Source organism: Mauremys mutica, chromosome 1, assembly GCF_020497125.1.
Source record: "Mauremys mutica isolate MM-2020 ecotype Southern chromosome 1, ASM2049712v1, whole genome shotgun sequence".
NCBI lineage: Eukaryota > Metazoa > Chordata > Testudines > Geoemydidae > Mauremys > Mauremys mutica.
The window spans coordinates 155,857,278-155,876,528 of NC_059072.1; the positions used below are offsets into that span (position 1 = coordinate 155,857,278).

General features: G+C 49.1%; 2 protein-coding genes across 4 annotated transcripts in view; both read left to right on the top strand.

Moving 5' to 3' along the window:
- The window catches only part of METTL16 (methyltransferase 16, N6-methyladenosine), a 37,649-nt gene extending 27,149 nt beyond the window's left edge, over positions 1–10,500 (top strand). Inside the window, exons 8-11 of one of the 3 annotated variants that reach the window (XR_006575839.1) lie at positions 2,694–2,867; positions 2,976–3,620; positions 4,077–4,170; positions 10,332–10,500. Coding sequence is in view for 2 of the 3 variants with exons in the window: in XM_045001057.1 (XP_044856992.1) it covers positions 2,694–2,867; positions 2,976–3,593 (792 nt within the window). In the remaining variant the exon portion in view is untranslated. Of the gene's footprint in view, positions 1–2,693; positions 2,868–2,975; positions 6,793–10,331 lie in introns of those variants that run through there. The other 2 variants (XM_045001057.1, XM_045001056.1) reach the window with 2 other exon arrangements.
- Positions 10,501–14,322: 3,822 nt separating this feature from the next.
- Positions 14,323–19,251, top strand: part of POLQ (DNA polymerase theta) — a 143,399-nt gene continuing 138,470 nt past the window's right edge. Inside the window, exons 1-3 of the mRNA XM_045001059.1 lie at positions 14,323–14,542; positions 17,433–17,615; positions 18,697–18,827. Of these exons, the coding sequence (XP_044856994.1) occupies positions 14,323–14,542; positions 17,433–17,615; positions 18,697–18,827 (534 nt within the window). The remainder of the gene's footprint in view (positions 14,543–17,432; positions 17,616–18,696; positions 18,828–19,251) is intronic.

A 19,251-nucleotide genomic window follows, 5' to 3' on the forward strand; every position in this document is an offset into this window, starting at 1 on the left:
CGGGAAGAATCAGGTTTTACTTTGCATCTGTGGCATGAAGCATTGTTCTTTCCCTTCTCACTAGTTCACCATGCCACTGAGCCAAAGATATGGTAATGGTACTGGACCCACAGCACTTCCTTTCTGGTGGGTCCAGTTCCTTTCTTTCAGCACTTCCCCAGGCAGAAAAGAAAAGCGCCGCCCCCCCCCCAGCGGCGCGGAGCGGCGCCCTAGCCCCTGCCCCCCTCCCAGCGGCGTGGCCCGACCCGGCCCGAGCCCCCGCCCCCCTCCCGAGCGGCCCGAGACCCCCCCCCGTCCCCCCCCCCCGAGCGGCCCTAGCCCCTGCCCCCCTCCCGAGCGGCGCGGCCCGGCCCGGCCCGAGCCCCCGCCCCCCTCCCGAGCGGCCCGAGACCCCGTCCCCGTCCCCCGCCCCCCCGAGCGGCCCTAGCCCCTGCCCCCCTCCCGAGCGGCGCGGCCCGGCCCGGCCCGAGCCCCTGCCCCCCGCCCGAGCGGCGCGGCCCGGCCCGGCCCGAGCCCCCGCCCCCCTCCCGAGCGGCCCGAGAACCCGGCCCCCCCCCCCCCCGAGCGGCCCTAGCCCCTGCCCCCCTCCCGAGCGGCGTGGCCCGACCCGGCCCGAGCCCCCGCCCCCCTCCCGAGCGGCCCGAGACCCCGTCCCCCCTCCCGAGCGGCCCTAGCCCCTGCCCCCCTCCCGAGCGGCGTGGCCCGACCCGGCCCGAGCCCCCGCCCCCCTCCCGAGCGGCCCGAGACCCCGTCCCCGTCCCCCCCCCCCCGAGCGGCCCTAGCCCCTGCCCCCCTCCCGAGTGGCGCGGCCCGGCCCGGCCCGAGCCCCCGCCCCCCTCCTGAGCGGCCCGAGACCCCGTCCCCGTCCCCCCCCCCGAGCGGCCCTAGCCCCTGCCCCCCTCCCGAGCCGCCCGGCCCGGCCCGAGCCCCCGAGCGGCCTTAGTCCCCGACCCCCTCCCGAGCGGCCCGAGATCCCGTCCCCCCCTCCCCCCCCCCGAGCGGCCCTAGCCCCTGCCCCCCTCCCGAGCGGCGTGGCCCGACCCGGCCCGAGCCCCCGTCCCCCTCCCGAGCGGCCCGGCCCGAGCCCCCCTCCCCGCGAACCTTATTTACCTTATAAGTGGTAATAATATTAATAAAACAAGTTCTGAGCTACCCTTATTTTGCTTCAAAGTCCTTTATTTGAAATTTAAGTTTTTTTCCTGAAATTTCCCCCTTAAAATGAAGGTGCGTGTTATACGCCGATAAATACGGTAGTTTAACACAGTACTGTACTGTATTTCGTTTTTTCTTTGTCCGCTGCTGCTTAATTGCGTACTTCCGGTTCCAAATGAGGTGTGTGGTTGACTGGTAAGTTCACAACTCTGGTGTTCGTAACTCTGAGGTTCTACTGTAGTATATGTGCACCTTTCCAGGAAGGTGGCTTCTCTGGGGATGTTACAACCTGAGTGAATTTTCCTAGTTACTCTCTACTGTTTTTCTATTTACCCTTCCTGTGACATTGTGAGTATTCCCATGGGAATACACACAATGTACCCCGAAGGCATTATTGCTAATTCAGTGGGGTTTAACTTAATTCCATAAAGTTTGTTCAGAATATTCCAGGATATTGTCAGTCTCACACTGCTGACAGTTTGGTTTTTTTTAATGGTCATAAAGCTTTAACGTTTAGAGTCTCAATGTCTGTCATTGATAATTGTCTGACCCCACCATAATTTCCCAAGCCTTTGAAAATTTAAATGGATAAAAATTAAAGCTTAAAAAAAAAAATCTGTCAAATTTATATTAAAAAAAAACAAAAAAAAAAACCCTAATTCTGCCAAGCCTCTCTAGAGAGAGAACTCAAGTCAGCAAGGCCTCTCTGATGGGCTTCAATGTGAGCTGCAAGTTCCCTGAAAATCAGGCCACTTCCACTTCAGTGCTTAAATAATAATTTAGCAGCAAAAAATTACCCCCTTATGAACAATTGAAAATATCCAGGTCCTAATACTCACATTAACAAGCTTCAGTTCAACTTACATAAGTATCTATATTAAATCAAGGCCTGCTTCTCCTTTTTGGATCAGTGTGTGTATACTTTTTGCACAGGTGTTTGTGGTAACTAATTTTATAAGAGAGATGCAGTGATACACCTGTGTGTGATCAGTATCAAAATGTTAATGGCTTTCAGATGTAGTACCAAGAGAAACACTTATAGTAATTTGACAAATGGCAGCTGAAGGAAAGCATAATTGATTCTTTCTAATATCTTAAGGTAAAAGTCGCCCCTGTGCAGCAGGCCAGTACAAAGCATATGCATCTCTTAAGTCCTACTTAAAACCCTCTTGAAGGCTTAAGTGATACACAGGCCATGACAGTGAATGTACATGGTATTACAGTAGAATCCCGTTTATATGGTTTAATTGGCCCGAGGGCCAGATCAGATAATCCAAACACTGGGTAAACCCAGGAATGTGAAAATGTGATGCTTTAGTGCCATCTAGCTGCCACAAGAGAGATCACCTGCTTCTGGCCCTGGAGTCCTGGTTGTTCAGTAAATGTGGAGAGTCAGTTAAGGGAGGATCGGATAAACAGGGTTTTACTGTACGGACATTGGCATGATGCAGACTCTTTGTGTCCTGGGTGTTAAAACTGTCCCATTAGTGTTGCACACTTCTGATGTTTGTAATTCATTTGTTTTTTGTTGCTTTTTTCAGTCACCTCCCTCTAAAAGAAGGAAGTTAGAAAAGCCCCGGAAGCCAATTACATTTATAGTGTTGGCATCCACAATCAAAGAGTTATCTATCAAGGCTTCAGCTATGGGCTGGGATGCTGTGGAAGGCATAGCAGTGGTTACAAAGTGGATAGAAAAAATACTGACTGATCTGAAGGTACAGTATTAAGCATTACCTGTTAGAATAACATGCTGCTTTCAGGCATAAATGTAAACTTTTTTTTAAAGTAGAGTGATTATGAAGTTCTGCTGTTCTCTACAATAGGTTCAGCATAAGTATGTTCCCTGTGGAGAAGATGAAGTTAGTCTGTTTCTAACAGCCATTGAAAACTCTTGGGTTCATTTAAGAAGAAAGAAACGAGAAAGAGTAAGGCAGCTACGAGAACTTCCTCGAGCTTCTGAAGATATTCTGCAAGCAATGGAAGAGGAGAAGAGCAGCCAGAAAGACTCAGAGAACCCAGAGTGTGAACAAAACAAGACTGAAAACTTTGAAATGGGGTCAGTGATATTTGATGAGGATGTCAGCTCAGCCAAGAATGACAGGCAAAGGGAAGATTCCCCTACCAAAGAAGGAAACAATGAGGAACTCATGGAAGAGGAGGACATAGAAGCAAAGCAAGCAGAAACATTAGTTGGTGAAGACTCCAGTGATGCAAAGGAGGAGCCTGATGCTTCAGAGGATGCTGGCAATCTAACCATGGAAAAAGGACAAAGTCCCAAAGGAACTTGTGGACACTTTCTTTTTAAGTGTTTAATAAATGTGAAGAAAGAAGGGGATGATGCATTAGCAGAGATGCACTGGGTTGAAGGACAGAACAGAGATTTAATGAACCAACTGTGCACCTACTTACGAAATCAAATTTTTCGACTGGTTGCTAGTTAGCCCTTATTCAGAATATGGTAGGAATAGGTCAGTTCTAGATTTTTTTTTGTAATCTTTTTAATAGACTAAAAGAAACTTTTTGTGCTAGCAAGGTTTTTTAAGAAGAAATGACCAAAATTGAGATGAAAATCAACTTTATTTTTAAACAGAGCCTTTTTTAAATACAAGGAATCATAGGTATATAACAATGAGGGGTAGGAGAAACAGTGCTTAAAAAGCACTTCAGAGTTCTAGCTGTAAAATTGCATCATAAATGGAAACCTATTTTAGTAGTAGTTCTGTAGTTGGTTTCATATGGCAACATTACAGCTGATTTCTGGTCTTTCTGATCTGACTTGGTGGAAATGCAGTTCTCTTTGCTGAATAGGAAATAATCATTACAATATTAAATTTTTACATCATTATTATTGCAGGAATATAAGGGTTTTTTTCAGCCGTTACTCATATAGATTAGCCTGCAGCTCTGTGTATTGTCTTTTGCAGCCAGGAATCTTCTTTGAAGGGATGGCACTTGTCACCCTCCTCCATCTCCCTTCCCTATGTGTTTGCCCTCAGCTGAGCGACATCTTGATAACAGGTGACTGTTCTTTAAATGACAGCTCATAAAAGCACAAAATAGTATGGGAGAGCTGGGTAGCTTTACAGATGTTCATGAATCTTGAATTTTCGTTAATGGGCTATATTAGATTCCACTGTTTAACAAATATCAGGATTTGCATAGATTTTTCTGCTTTTCAAAAGTTTAAAAATGAAAAATGATTTGCGCTCCTCCTCCAACATACAAGTTAAGAAAAATTTAACTGTGGCACACATTGTTTTAGACCATGTATCCCCACTGATACAGGAGATGAAATGCAATGCGGTGGTTTCAAGCAATTATTCCTGAAAGATTGGGCTTCACTTTAAACTGAAATTTCTTTGAAGTATTTAATACGGTTGTGGTGAGAGAGAGAATTAGAGTATATGTCCCTCAGCTGCATGGACCAGAAAAACTCATCAGGGGATAAAAGGAAGGATAGGAAAACAGATGAATATGATGAACAGTGAAGGTGGGATGAGGATAGAATTCAGCTGTAGAACTCGCAGAATTTGGGGTACCAACTGCTGAGATCTTATGCTTTTGCATGTGCTTCAGGGCCCTGTGCCCTTTCTAGTTGGAGCTGTACTGACAGAGTTTCCTTGGCCACTGCTGTACCTGGAATCTATTTCCCTCAAGTGCTATATCCCCACAGCAGGGGTTCTGCATCAGGCTGCATTAATATTCTGGTGGTTTTCACACAAGGTTGGTGGAGGAATTATGGGCATTGCTATCCCCATCCACCAACCAGCCTCCCAAGGGATGAGCTTGTCTGTGGAGAGGACAGGATAGCTGATGCTGTCTCTGGAAATGGAAAAATCTGTTAGTGGAGGGTTCTGAAGTGGCTCAGTGACAGGAAATGCAACATTATGCATTATACTGGTGTGGGTTATAGATATAAAAGTGAAATCCACAATAGGAGAAAGATACATTATTGACGTCTTGTAGCAAATGCACCTGCTCATGCTGTTGGGATCACTCTGAATATGTGTTATTCATCAAGGGTTCCAAAAAATTCAGCAGAAACTGTACATCTGTCTTTTGCACCACAGCTGGCTAGAGAAACAAGATATACTATTTAAGTCCTGTCCTTAATATCTGAACCTCTGGTAAACAGTTACACAGTATTGGATTTGATATAAAATCGTTCTGGTACTTTGTTTTTATTAAATTATTTTATTTGGATCAGATTTTAACACAACTGAGGTGACTGAAAGGAAATGGAGGTGATGTAATCTGATCTGGATCATTATCTTTTTTTAAAAGAATGCACTAAATGTTGTCAAATTGCCTGAAAATGTCATGATTTCCTTGAAGTTTCATATACTGCAAGTAAAACTAATACTATGTTTACCATAAAAGTAAAAAATTGAGAACATATTTGTATGGAAGAGACTAAAATATTTATGCCTTTGACTTAATAGATTCAATTTTGAGTTAGAAAGATCAATGTTTTTCCTGTGTAGCAGTGAAGAAAAATACTTCCAAGAGAATTTTAGATTTGTTCTCATGTTTCGTTAACTAGCATGACATCTGTTGGTTAACTATTTTATCACAGATAATAGGCGGTGGTTTATATTTGATTAGGGAAATGTTATATGTATATATAAGCCCTTAAAGTGGGTTATTGATTGTACAGCCCATGGTTCTCAAACTCTGGTTTCTAGCTTGCTGATTTTGCACAGAGCTGCTTCCTGAAGCAGTGATGCTTTATGCTAATTGTAGTTTAATCATATTTAAGAGTTTTGAGAGGTTCTTTTGGACACCTGAACTACTTAAACAAAACAAAAAAATCCAAGTCCCACAGAAAGCAAAGCCCTCTCTGTACCGTGTTTGGCTGTTCCATGGGCTTCTGAAAGGTGGTTTTTTAGTGTAAACTTACAAAGTATGGTCTTTTGGAAATGTAATTACAAATCAGAGGGCAATGTTAGCTCTAGGGAGAGGGGGATTTGAGACCAGCTGTTCTGTGTGGTAGCTTCCTTTGAAAACCAGCAGAAACAGAGTCAGCACAACTAGCAAGAGTTGATCTTTATCGTAGGAACAATGCTGACTCTTGTGCTGCACAGGGCAAAGTATATCATGCCTATGGTTGAGGTGGCCAATGGCTCCCTGAGGGAAGCTACGCTGCCAGGTAGGAAAGAAGTCCTACAGAAAAGAGGCAGACAGCCTCTGGAGTGCAGCTTCCATCTCCAGCAGATTCTTGGAATTGGCACGGTTTGGTGCCCATGTTTCCTGTGTTACTCAATATCCCCTTCCTCTTTGAAAAGAGCATTTGTTGGGAGGGATGCAAATTGACCTTAACATGTAAGTTACTCATTTTGCACATTTGCTGAATCCAAATCAGTAAATCATGCTGCTTTACCAGTGTACTCCATTTTCTATCCCCTTTCCACAGAATATGTAACTTACACTGTTTGCTGAATTGAGCCCAGAGGTTATGTATGACCTGTTCACTTGTGTAATATATCAAAACTCTCATATAGCAAACTTTGTTCCCAGGGTTAATTGGACTGTGATTAGTATGGTTTATCGTGTCTTACAAGATTATGGTTTCTGTTCTGTCCTTTGTTGATATACACATTTATTTTTGAAGCTTAATTAAAAAAAACAACCTTTCTTCTACTTAAAAGAATAAGAAACAACATGTTAACTGGGATGCTAAACACAAGTGTTTAGTGGTGGAAATGAATTTCGGGAATTAGCAGGAACTGTACAGCTAGAAAAATGAGAAGCTATTCATGGAATGCTTTAACATGCTTCGACTTCATGCCTTAAAAGTCAAGCTGCATCAGAAGGTAGATACTTGAAGAGAGGTTTACTTTCCTTGCAGACAGATAGATTAACCTTTTAACTGCTGCTGAATGTATGAGGTAGAATGCAGTTGCTGAATGTATCAGGAACATCTTAACGTGCAGCTCTATGAAAAGCTTAATGGAGGACCTACCATTAAATGACTCATGAAGAAATTCATGCTCTTTCTCCTCCCCCTCCCTCTTTTCCCCCTTACTGTCTCCTGCACGCTGCCAGAGGCACTGGGAGGGAGGGGGAGAAGCAGGGAGGGGATGCACTTACGAGAAGGGCAGGAAGAGGAGTGGGGGGGCCTTGGGGAAAGGGGGGGGGCTGGGGCTGAGCAACCCCAGGGAAAATTAGAAGCCAGCTTGGGGTTCACAAAACAATTAAATCAAAAGAGGGGTCCTCAGGTTGCTAAAGTGTGAGAACTACTAGTTTGGATCATTTCATGGCTGTTCGGCATTTGCCCTCTCTGACAAAACTGAATCTATGAAAATACTGGACATAGGTTATTCCTCCATTACTTTTGTTAACTAGCATGGACAAGGATTCAATTCTCATGCAGTAGCAGGCTACTTTTAATATCTCATAGATTTTAAGGTCAGAAGGGACCATTATGATCATCTAGTCTGACCTCCTGTACAATGCAGGCCACAGAATCTCACCCACCCTCAGTGCTGAACAAATGTTATCCAGTTATTGGTTGTTCCCTCATCACAAAACCATCATCGCAAGTGGCAGTTATTGGTAGTAGCAGTTCATCTGTTATCTCATCTTATACTCAGATTGTAAACTCTTTGGGGCAGGGCCCATCCTTTGTTCTATGTTGTACAACAGGGTGCTGGCCCATGCCTAGAGCTCCTTGGCACTATGGTAATAAATAGGCCACAGACTGGCTGGACAATCTCAAATCCTAGATGAAATCCAGGTCAGAGGCACACAGCACTGCAGTGTTGAGAAGCTTTACTGTTACTTTATCCCTTCTCTGGATGAATAGGCAACTATAATCTCTGTGACTGCCAAAATGGCACCTTTTAGGAGCACCCCATTAACAAAATGTGGTATCTAAATAGAGTCCTTTCACTTCCACATTTTATGACTGAAAGCCCCATTGTTTTTTTTCCCTCTTTCATTCTTTTCCCTGCTCCATCTTACCTTACCCTATGCCTCCTAAGGTGTTCTCCCTGATTCATCTATGACCAAAAAGAGAGAGACCCTGGACGTGACTTGTGGACCCCCTGGAGTACCCTGGGGGTTTGCGGACCATCACTCAGTTATAAAAGTAGGGCTGGCCCATTTCAGAGTCTGTCCTTTAAAATGCTAAATGGCCTCAACATCTAGGTGTCTTAAAGACCATCTTTCTTTCCACAATTCACAGGCAGTTGCTTCTCTTGGAGCACAGTAAATTGATGGCACCTAGGTGTGAACTCCCAAAGGCAAATCAATGCAGCAGCTTCATTTAAATTGAAAAAGAGTTTAAATACAAAAATGAGTACAATCTGTGCTGTCTTGCACACTAGTGTGGACAGCGTGCTAAAGCTCAATCAGGGTTGTGTACTGAATTAGGGTTTGGCTACACTTGCAAGTGTGCAGCGCTGGGAGTTACAGCTGTCTTCATACAGCTGTGTAGGGAAAGCGCTGGAGTGTGGCCACACTGACAGCTACCAGCGCTGCAGTGTGGCCACATTTGCAGTGGTGTTGGGAGTGGTCCATTATGGGCAGCTATCCCAGTGTTCAAGTGGCTGCAACGTGCTTTTCAAAAGAGGGGGGTGGGGTGGAGTGTGACAGGGAGCGTGGGGGAGAGAGAGAGAGTGGATTTTTGGAGCTGACACTGTGGGCTTGGCTACACTGAAGAGTTGCAGCGCTGGTGGTGCGTTTACAGCGCTGCAACTTACACACCGTCCACACTTGCAAGGCACATACAGCGCTGCATCTCCCTGGCTGCAGCGCTGGCTGTACTCCTGCTCTGCCTCGGGTATAACTATTGCAGCGCTGGTGATGCAGCGCTGCTCCGCCAGTGTGGCCACCAAAAGCACTGTTGTTGGCCTCCAGAAGTATTTGGAGGTATCCCAGAATGCCTGTTCAGCCACTCTGCTCATCAGTTCGAACTCTACTGCCCTGGTCTCAGGTGACCCGCTCTTTAAATGCCCTGGGAATTTTAAAAATCCCCTTCCTGTTTGCTCAGCCAGGTGTGGAGTGCAATCAGTGACTCTTTCCAGGTGACCATGCCTCCACACGCCAAACGAGCCCCAGCATGGAGCAATGGCGAGTTGCTGGACCTCATCAGTGTTTGGGGGGAGGAAGCTGTGCAGTCTCAGCTGCGCTCCAGCCGTAGGAATTACAATACCTTAGGCCAGGTATCAAAGGCCATGCTGGAAAGGGGCCATGACCGGGATGCGGTGCAGTGCAGGGTTAAAGTGAAGGAGCTGCGGAGTGCCTATTGCAAAGCCCAAGAGGGAAACCGCCGCTCCAGCGCTGCCCCCACGACCTGCCGTTTTTACAAGGAGCTGGACGTGATACTTGGGGGTGACCCCACTGCCAATCCGATGACCACGATGGACACTTCAGAGCAGGGGGAGCGGGGGGTGGAAACCGAGAGTGAGGGTACTGGGGTGGGGGGAGACACCCCGGAGTCCCAGGAGGCATGCAGCCAGGAGCTCTTCTCAAGCCAGGAGGAAGGTAGCCAGTCGCAGCAGCCGGTACTTGGTGAAGGAGAAGCAGAGGAGCGGGTTACCGATAAGCGGCTTTTATTTTCAGGATGGAAATGTTTCGGGAGAGGAGCGGGGGTTAGGGCTGCATGTATGCCTAGATGTGGAATAGCCCATTGATGTGGTCTATCATGTCGCGGTAATTGGCCTCGGTAATCTCTTCAAAAGTTTCAGCCAGAGCGTGGGCAATGCGCTTGCGCAAGTTTATAGGGAGAGCCACTGTGGTCCTTGTCCCAGTCAGGCTAACGCGTCTGTGCCGCGAGGGGTGGGGGGACCATTGCTGCACACAGGCAAGCTGCATAGGGGCCAGGGCGGAATCCGCATTGCTGTAGAAGAGCCTCCCGCTCTTCCCAGGTGACCCGCAGCAGCGAGATATCTTCCAGGATTAACTCCTGTGGAAAATGTTGGGAGGGTGTTCAGTGCAGATGCCCCCTGTAGCTGTTTGCTGTCCCCAATGCACAGAAACACCTGCACAGCCCTGAAGCAATCAGTCCCCCATACTCACCATTTCGTGGCTCCTGTGGGTTATGTGCGCTCTGTTTGGTATGGGAAAAGTATGCTAAAGTGAAGACTGTAAACTCCTTCACTGTGTGGGAATAACTGTCTGGATGAGATAAACAATGCTGCCTCTGTTAACTGTTGCCATTTTTGCCTTTTGAAAAGTGTTCTTGACTACTGGACTGCCCGTATCATCGACTGCTCAGAGGCTACAAAACCTCAGGAAGAAGCCGCGAAAAAGCAAAGAAGATGTGTTGAAAGCAGTTATGGATCAGTCTGTCAGAGAGAGTAAGAAAGAGCAGGACTGGAGGAAAAAACTGCAGGACTGGAGGGAAAGGGAAAGCAGGATCCGCCAGAGAAATGCAGCGGCTAAGAAGAAAAGCACAAAGAAGCTGATAAGCATCCTGGCGCGCCAAGCGGACTCTATCCAGTCACTCGTAGCCATGCAGGCAGAGCACACCGTGCCGGCCCCCCCGTCCCAAAGCTCTTTCCCTTGTGCCCTAATGTCAGCTCCAAACCCCCTTCCCCAGCATCTAGGTTCTTACCACCACCAGCTGCCCCCAACACCTGTACGTTCACCAACCAGCCCTGAGAACTACGACCCTTACCCCCTGCACTCAACCCCCATCACCATGCAGTATTTTCATCCTGAAGTGCAGCACTCATTGCACAGCACTCCAGACAGGACATATTCAAACCTGTGACTGTACAGTCCACCCCCCCCCCCCACCCCCCTGCCCTTTTAGGTTCCCAAAATGTTGTGTGTCTGTCAATAAAGTTATTTTCTTTTCAACAAATGAATTCTTGGCTTTGAAAACAGTCTTTATTATTGCAGAAATTGAAAGATACCGTAGCCCAGGAAAGAAACAGGCACTGCAAATCATTTTAGGAAAAACAGATTCCTACTAACATTGTAACCACTGCACTTCACTCCCGTGCAAGGCAACAAACATTACTGTTGGCTTTCAGCCTCAAATTCCTCCCTCAAGGCATCCCTAATCCTTGTAGCCCTTTGCTGGGCCTCTCTAGTAGCCCTGCTCTCTGGCTGTGCAAATTCAGCCTCCAGGCGTTGAACCTCGGCGGTCCATGCCTGACTGAATGTTTCACCCTTCCCTTCACAAATATTATGGAGGGTACAGCACGTGGATATAACCTCAGGGACGCTGCTTTTCCCCAAGTCTAGCTTCCCATACAGAGATCACCAGCGCCCTTTTAAACGACCAAAAGCACACTCCATAGTCATTCTGCACCGTCTCAGCCTGAACCGGTCCTTGCTCCTGTCAAGCTTCCCTGTATACGCTTTCCTGAGCCAAGGCATTAACGGGTAAGCGGGGTCTCCAAGGATCACAATGGGCATTTCGATGTCCCCTACTGTGATCTTCCTGTCTGGGAAAAAAGTCCCGGCCTGCATCTTCCTGAACAGGCCACTGTTCCGAAAGATGCGTGCATCATGCACCTTTCCAGGCCAGCCTGTGTAAATGTCAATGAAATGCCCACGGTGATCCACAAGTGCCTGGAGAACCATAGAGAAATACCCCTTCCGATTAACGTACGTGGATGCTAGGTGCGGTGGTGCCAGAATAGGAATATGCGTCCCATCTATCGCCCCTTCACAGATAGGGAAACCCATTTGTGCAAAGCCATCCACAATGTCCTGCACGTTCCCCACAGTCACGGTTCTTCTTAGCAGGATACGATTAATGGCCCTGCAAACTTGCATCAACATGATTCCAACGGTCGACTTTCCCACTCCAAACTGGTTCCCGACCGATCGGTAGCTGTCTGGAGTTGCCAGCTTCCAGATTGCAATAGCCACCCGCTTCTCCACTGGCAGGGCAGCTCTCAATCTCGTGTCCTTGCGCCGCAGGGTGGGGGTGAGCTTTTCTCATCCGAAAGTGGCTTTTCTCATCCGAAAGTTCTGCAGCCACTGCTTGTCATCCCAGACTTCCATGACGATGTGATCCCACCACTCAGTGCTTGTTTCCCGAGCCCAAAAGCGGCGTTCCACGGTGCTGAGCATTTCCGTGAATGCCACAAGCAATGTAGTGTCACACGCGGCAGGCGACTCGATATCATCGTCGGACTCCTCACTGTCACTTTGGAGCTGAAGGAATAGCTCAACTGCCAAACGTGATGTGCTGGCGAGACTCATCAGCATATTCCTCAGCAGCTCGGGCTCCATTTCCCACAGAAATCGTGCTGCACAGAAACCATTGGGAGAGTCACAATGGCGCCAAACGTGAACGGAAAAACAGTGACTGCTGGGATGTGAAGCAATGCATCACGGGGCGTTGGGACAGGAAGCGGAATGACCCGCACCCTTCCGTCCCCTTCCCACAATCCACGGCGCCAAAATGGGACGAGGTGCTCTGTGGGATAGCTGCCCATAATGCACCACTCCCAACAGCGCTGCAAATGCTGCAAATGTGGCCACACTGCAGCGCTGGTAGCTGTCAGTGTGGCCACACTCCAGCGCTTTCCTACACAGCTGTACGAAGACAGCTGTAACTCCCAGCGCTGCACATCTGCAAGTGTAGCCAAGCCCTGTGTGTCAGCTCCCTGCCTTGCAAGTTCCCATCCCTTCCTTTCTTTTAAGTTTGCCCAAGCCGATATCAGTGCAACCCTCTGCTCCTCTCACCTCCTCATTCATGCTCCCTGCCTTGCAAATTCTGACCACTTCCCCGACCCCTCATTCACTCTTAAATGCAAATAGCCTGCAGACCAGATAAGCAGCTGCTCCGACAGACTCCCTTTCCTCCCTCCCCTCTGCTCTGCTGTTTCTCTCCTCAAACAAACACTAGGCTGTGGACATTCATCCCCCTGCCTGCCTCATTCACAGCAAACAGTAGCTGTGTTTGTTTTTTAGATAAGCAGCTCCGGGAGCCCTGAGTTCACAACAAAACAAAGAGAGGCATCATAACAAAACAAACAGAGTTATTTAGTTAAAAGCATTATGGGAAAATTCCGGAGGTCAGTTACAGCGTAGTAAGATTAATCGCTGTTTACACTGGCACTCCAGCGCTGCAGCACCAGCGTTGCAGTCGTTATTCCCCAGGCAGAGGTGAAGTACAGCCAGCGCTGTAGCCAGGGAGATACAGTGCTGTATGTGCCTTGCAAGTGTGGACGGTGAGTGAGTTGCAGCGCTGTAAAGCCATGACCAGTGCTGCAACTCTCCAGTGTAGCCAAGCCCTTAGGCAGTTGTCTGTAGGATCCTTGTGCCTCTTGCAGAAGTTGGAAGATGTGTAGTGAATAAGGTAGTTTGCTTTGCTGGTATTGTAGTGGTCTGGAGGCAGAAATGGTGGAGCCCTGTTCTGCATCCCAATTTCTATATGATGCTGAGGAAGAAATTAAAACCACTTTTATTTTGCAGTTGTATAGTCTACCTACATTCTCTTATTTTCTTGGGGTATAGCAGGAGCCTGATTTTCAGAAGGGCTGAAGGTGCACAACTGAGCCTGAAATCTGGGCACTCAACTCCCATTGAACATTTGGAAAATGTGATCCCAGTTTTCTCAGGTGCTGAGGGCGAGGGAGGGAACAACGACCAGCAAGCGGTCACCCTTGCAAATTTTGCCCGCTTCCACCCTGCCGGGGGGGGAGTGTTTAGGTGCTGAAGTGTTGCAGTTGTAAGGTACCAGTTGGGGCGGTGGTGTGTGCTATTGCTTGTTTAGTGTGAAAATAAAAAAAGCATTGGAACTGCCAGCTGCGTTGTGTCCCGATTTCCCAACGCTTAAAGCCCAGTTGGCTGGTTCTGCAAGGCAGGCCCTGGATGCTTGATCCCCGTGCTCCCTTCCAGCCTGGGAACCGGGGCATGCTTGAGTGGGGCTGGGGTTGACTCATATCAGCCCCATGAGAGGGGCGCCAGGGCCTCGTGCCCGTGGGCACGGTGCGGCTGTACGTGCAGGGGAGCGGCTCCCCGCCCGGCTGCAGGGCGCTCACAGCCTGAGGCGCGGTGCGGGGCCGCCATCAGGGTCTCGGCTCCCGCGGCAGCGCGTCGTTAGCCCTGGACCCCGGCCCCGCCTCCCTCCCGTGGGCTTGCGGGCGGGGGCGCTAACGAGCTGCGCTTCCCCCGCGGGAGCCTCTCCTGATTGGATCCGCGGCCGCGCGCTCCGGGCCCGTTAGCCGGCGCTCCGCGCGGGGCGGGGCTGGGGTTTGAATGGCTGAGCGGGAAGATGGCGGCGGTGGCGGTTGGGCGATGGGGCCCCGTTCCCGGGCTGGTGGCGCCAGGAGGCCGAGGCGGGGCGGCCTGGCCCATTCCCCACCCGCTCCCGGGGGCGGCAGCCAGTTCGGGTCCGCGGCCCCCGCCCGGCCCGTGCTGAGCCCCCCGCCCGGCCTGGAGCGCTCCCTGCGGGGCAGCGGCAGCCCGAGCCGCTCAGGTACCGCCCGGCGCGCCCGCTCCTGCCGGGGGGGGGAGGGTGTGTGACCGATCCGGGCGGTCACATCCAGCCCTCGCGGGGGCCCCTGGCAGAGCTGCCGGCGGCGCCGGCTCTTGAGGCGTCTGGTCCCAGCCCGGGTGCGCCGGGGACAGGGCAGGGAGCGGACGGGAGCCGGGCCCCGCGGCGAGGGCCGCTCTGTGATGTCCCCTGGCCAGGGAGCCGCAGCGCCCCTGACCCCCGGCAGGCTCTTGGTTGGGAGCACAGGGCTGTTTGGTACCAGCGCGCTGGGCGGGCCCAGCATTCAGCGTGGGGGTGTGGGGGCGGGAGAGGGGGGCAATGTAAAGGGGAATCAGAAATTTTCCACCTTCCTGGGTAGAGGGAGATACAATGCACGTGACTTGTAAATTCTTATGGGTCAGGAGCCATTTGTGTGTGTTGTCAGTGCTTAGCACAATGGGGCCTCTAGGTGCTACCAAAACACAATTAATGCATAGTACTATTTACATTCCTTGGGAGAGAAAACGAGGCTCATAGATGTGCTTTAATAAGGAGAGTAGAGCAAATTGGCAAGGTGATTCATTTGGATGCAATAAGCTCCCTGTGGTCCTGATTGCAGCTCCCTGATATCTTCAAGCACACAGGCGTGTGGAGTGACTTTCAATTTAATGTTTAATATCCTGTCTCTTCATCCCCTTTCACAGCTCTTCTGTAAACACTGACGTCTGCAAGCTTAGTCTGAGAGATGTTTGCCACCTTATGCTTGATATAATGCTGTCAGATCAAGGCAAGCAGGGTCGGGCTGGGTCAGTGTTTGGATGGGACACCTCCTATAAAATGATTCAATAAGTGACACTCCTGAGTCACCTAGTGCTAGCTGGTGTCGATGGAGGCTTGTACTGCGGGGTTAAAATTATCAGTGTAGATGTTCAGGCTTGAGCTGGAGTCCAGGCTCTGAGACCATCCCCCCTCACCAGGCTCCAGCCTGAGCCTGAACATCTACATTGCTATTTTGTGGCTTTGAGCATTGGCCTGCTAACCCAGGGTTATGAGTTCAATCCTTAAGAGGGGAATTTGGGGAGTGGTCCTGCTTTGGGCAGCAGGTTGGACTAGATGACCTGCTGAGGTCCCTTCCAACCCTGATATTCTATGAATGCCAGCTCTGCAGTTTGAGCCTGAGACTTATTGATGTGAGTCTATTTTTAATGTGTGGAGCCATACCCTAATTGCCCCTTGAAAGTCTTCACTCTGTTGTGTGGTGCTGCTGCCTTTCATTCTTGAAGGGGATTGGGTTGCTTGATCCCTTTGTATCCTTAGTATCTTAGTTTCTGTGCTGTGGGATCTTTGAAGGTTAAAGGTGCTCTTTAAAGCTGTAGACACAATCTTTTATTTTTTGGGGGTAGGGAGTGAACCTCTTACCAGTGCTAGCTTGGGGAGGCAGGGTGTGCTAATGAGGGTTCTAAATTAGCTATGACAAGGCAGCGGGGGGTGAAATCTGGGGCAGAATTGTGGCAAAAGCTGAAGATTTCTGCTCATTGTGTAGCTGCACTCAAAAAAAGGAAACAGTGTTAGGATGAATAAGAAATGGGATGGAAAATATAAGGGCCATTATAATGCAGTGGTGGGCAAACTTTTTGGCTCAAGGGCCACATTGAGGAATAGAAATTGTATGGTGGGCCATGAATGCTCACTAAATTGGTTAGGGTGTGGGCTCTGGGGTGGGGCTGGGGATAAGGAGTTTGGGGTGCAGAAGGGTGCTCCGAGGGGTTTGGAGGGCGGAAGGGGGATCAGGGCTGGGGCAGGGGGTTGGGGCGTGGGGAGAGGCTCAGGGAGTGTGGCTCCGAGCGGCACTTACCTCATATGGCTCCTGGAAGCAGTGGCAATGTCCCTTCTCTGGCTCCTACACGGAGGCGCGGCCAGGCGATTCTGAGCGCTGCTCCATCCACAGGCACCACCCTTGCAGCTCCCACTGGAACATGTAGGAGCTGGAGCGGGGCCATGCTGCTGCTTCTGGGAGCTGTGTGGTGGGGCGCCCCAGCTGGAGTGGGGCCGAGCCGCGTGGTGCAGCCCCCAACCCAGCGCCCCGGCCCACCGGAGCGGGGCCGAGCCACGTGGTGTGGCCCGCGCTGGAGTGGGCTGTAGTTTGCCCGCCCCTCTTATAGTGCTATTAGTATCTTAATCACCCTCAACTGGAAGCTGTGTTCATATGAATCACCCCATCTCAAAAAGCAGGCAGTTCAGAGATGGGCAAAGAAAATGGCTTGCGGTATAGAAAAGCTCTCATATGCAGAGCGAGAGAAAATATTTTAGAAGGTAAATAAAAAGGGAGATGATGAAAGCATAGAATATAATGAATGGTATAGAGTAGGTAGATCAGGAATTTCTTGCGACCCTTTCTCAGATTACAGATTTAGAGATATTCAAAGAAATTGAAACACAGTGAATTAAAAACTGACGGGAGGAAATACTACTCATACAATGTACGATTAGCCTGTGGATCGGTGTGGCCACGAGTTTTAGCAGAATTCAAGAGGGACTGGACATTTAAGTGGATGGCAAGAATATCCAGAATTAGAATAGAAAAAGTGAAAATAATAAGCAATATTTTTGGAAGGGATATAAACTCTCATGCTTCAGGCCATAACCCAATCTCCTAACTATGGGAGGTTAGGAGGAAACTTTCTCTGGGGGGCAGGTTACTCTGTAAGGTTTCTTGCACTTTCCTCTGAAGCAGCTGGTCCTGGGCACTGTCAGAAACAGGATCCTTGATAAAATGGACCACAGCTCTGATTCAGCATGGCAGTTCCTGTGTTTCTGAAAGTTTAGTGCATAAGCCCTAAGTGTCATATTACTCACTATGCTGCCTCTGCTGATGTTGGAATTTTTCCCAAAGGGCGATGCCAACAGATGAATATTCCTGATGACCAAGCAGACAAGCTGCTCCTAGCAAGCTGGGGTCTTCCTGAAGTAGTTCTGGAGAAATACCGCAGTCTGGGAGTAGTACATATGTTTGAATGGCAAGCAGAGTGCCTGATGCTTGGAGAAGTCCTGGAGGGGAAGAACCTAGTTTACTCAGGTATGCAGACATCTGACCAAATCATGCACTATAATAGGCTAAGATTTTGTCATGGATATTTTTAGTAGAAGTCATGGATAGGTCATGGGCAAAAAAGAAATATTCACAGAAGCCCATATAGCCTGAAGCAGGGCAGCTACGCAGGGGCTAGGAACTGCCTGCAGCAGCTGGGGGCTGTGGGATACCTCTGCCACCTGGAGCTCTGGGGGTCCAAGGTGGCTGGGAGCTCGGGGGTTTGCCCACAGCTGTGGCAGCTAGGAACTGTGGGGTGCCCCTTCTGCCTGCGGGGGCCGGGAGCTGCAGGATACCCCTGCCGCCTGCAGCTCCAGGGGCCAGCGCCGGCCGGGAGCTTGGGGGTTCTGCCACCAGCTTGGACCTTGATGGTTCCCCTGCCGGTGGCCTGAAGCTCAGGGTTTCCCCGCAGCTCCCGGCCCCCATGGGTGGCCGGGGATCCTGCAGCTCCCAACCATTGCAGGCTGAAGTCATGGAGGTCGCTGGAAGTCACGGTTTCTGTGACTTCTGCAACCTCTGTGACTAAATCATAGCCTTAACTATAACTTCACTAATATAATATAAATGATTTTACTGCTGCTAAAAGGTGCTGGGCTGGCAGCTCTGGAGGCTGAAATGATCTTTGCCTTAGAGGAGGTACAGCACAGATTGCAGCAGGGCAAGTTACTGGGCTCAGCTCACTGATGTGCCTCTAACCTGCTGTGTTGAGACCATCTCCAGATACGAGGAGGGAGTCCAGTCTCCGTGGCCATTTTCTTACTTCCTGTCATCTAGGAACTGGATGGAGACCCACTGGCTTGTTTTACTTGGGTGACTGAACAGCCACCAAAGTGGTAATGACTTTTAGTTATTGTGGACCAGGGACTGGGTATGAACTAGCATCCTTAAAGTGAAAGTCTCTGAGTAAAATTTTCAGACACACCTAAATCCCATTTTTAAAAGTGGCTTAGACATTTAGGCACTTCAGAATATTTTTCTTTGTATGCAGTTTCCACCTCTGGAGTCATCCAGTAGCTAATCGCTTGCAGTTTAAGTTTTGACATGCTTTTCTTGGATCATGTTATTTTAGCTCCTACTAGTGCTGGGAAGACACTAGTTGCTGAGTTACTCATCTTGAAGAGAGTCCTGGAGACCCATAAGAAAGCTCTGTTCATCCTCCCCTTTGTCTCTGTGGCCAAAGAGAAAAAGTATTACCTGCAGGTAAGTGGAGTACAGGAGTGTGGGGGTATGGCTCAAAGCTGTCAAATCAAACCTTTTCAGAACCTTAAACATGTGGAAACATTTGTATGAAATGGGGTGGGGAGGTGGAAATGGAGCTTTGTGGAAGACAAATTCTGTTTTGCAAAGGATTTTGAAAATTGGTTTAGATTAGAATCAGAACAAAATCCGAAACATTGAAAGTCTCCGTGAAGGAATTTTGGGTTGATCAAAACATTTCATTTCAATTTCTACTTTTTATGTTGTGTTTATTTGTGTGTGTGTATAATTTATTTATAGTGTATATAACAAAAGGTCTTTTCAAAACAAAAAATGTGAATGTTTATTCCAAAACCGTTGAAACAGGATGTTTTGACATTGTTGGAATACTTGTCTGGTTTTCTTCTGAAACAAACTTCCAGTGTGA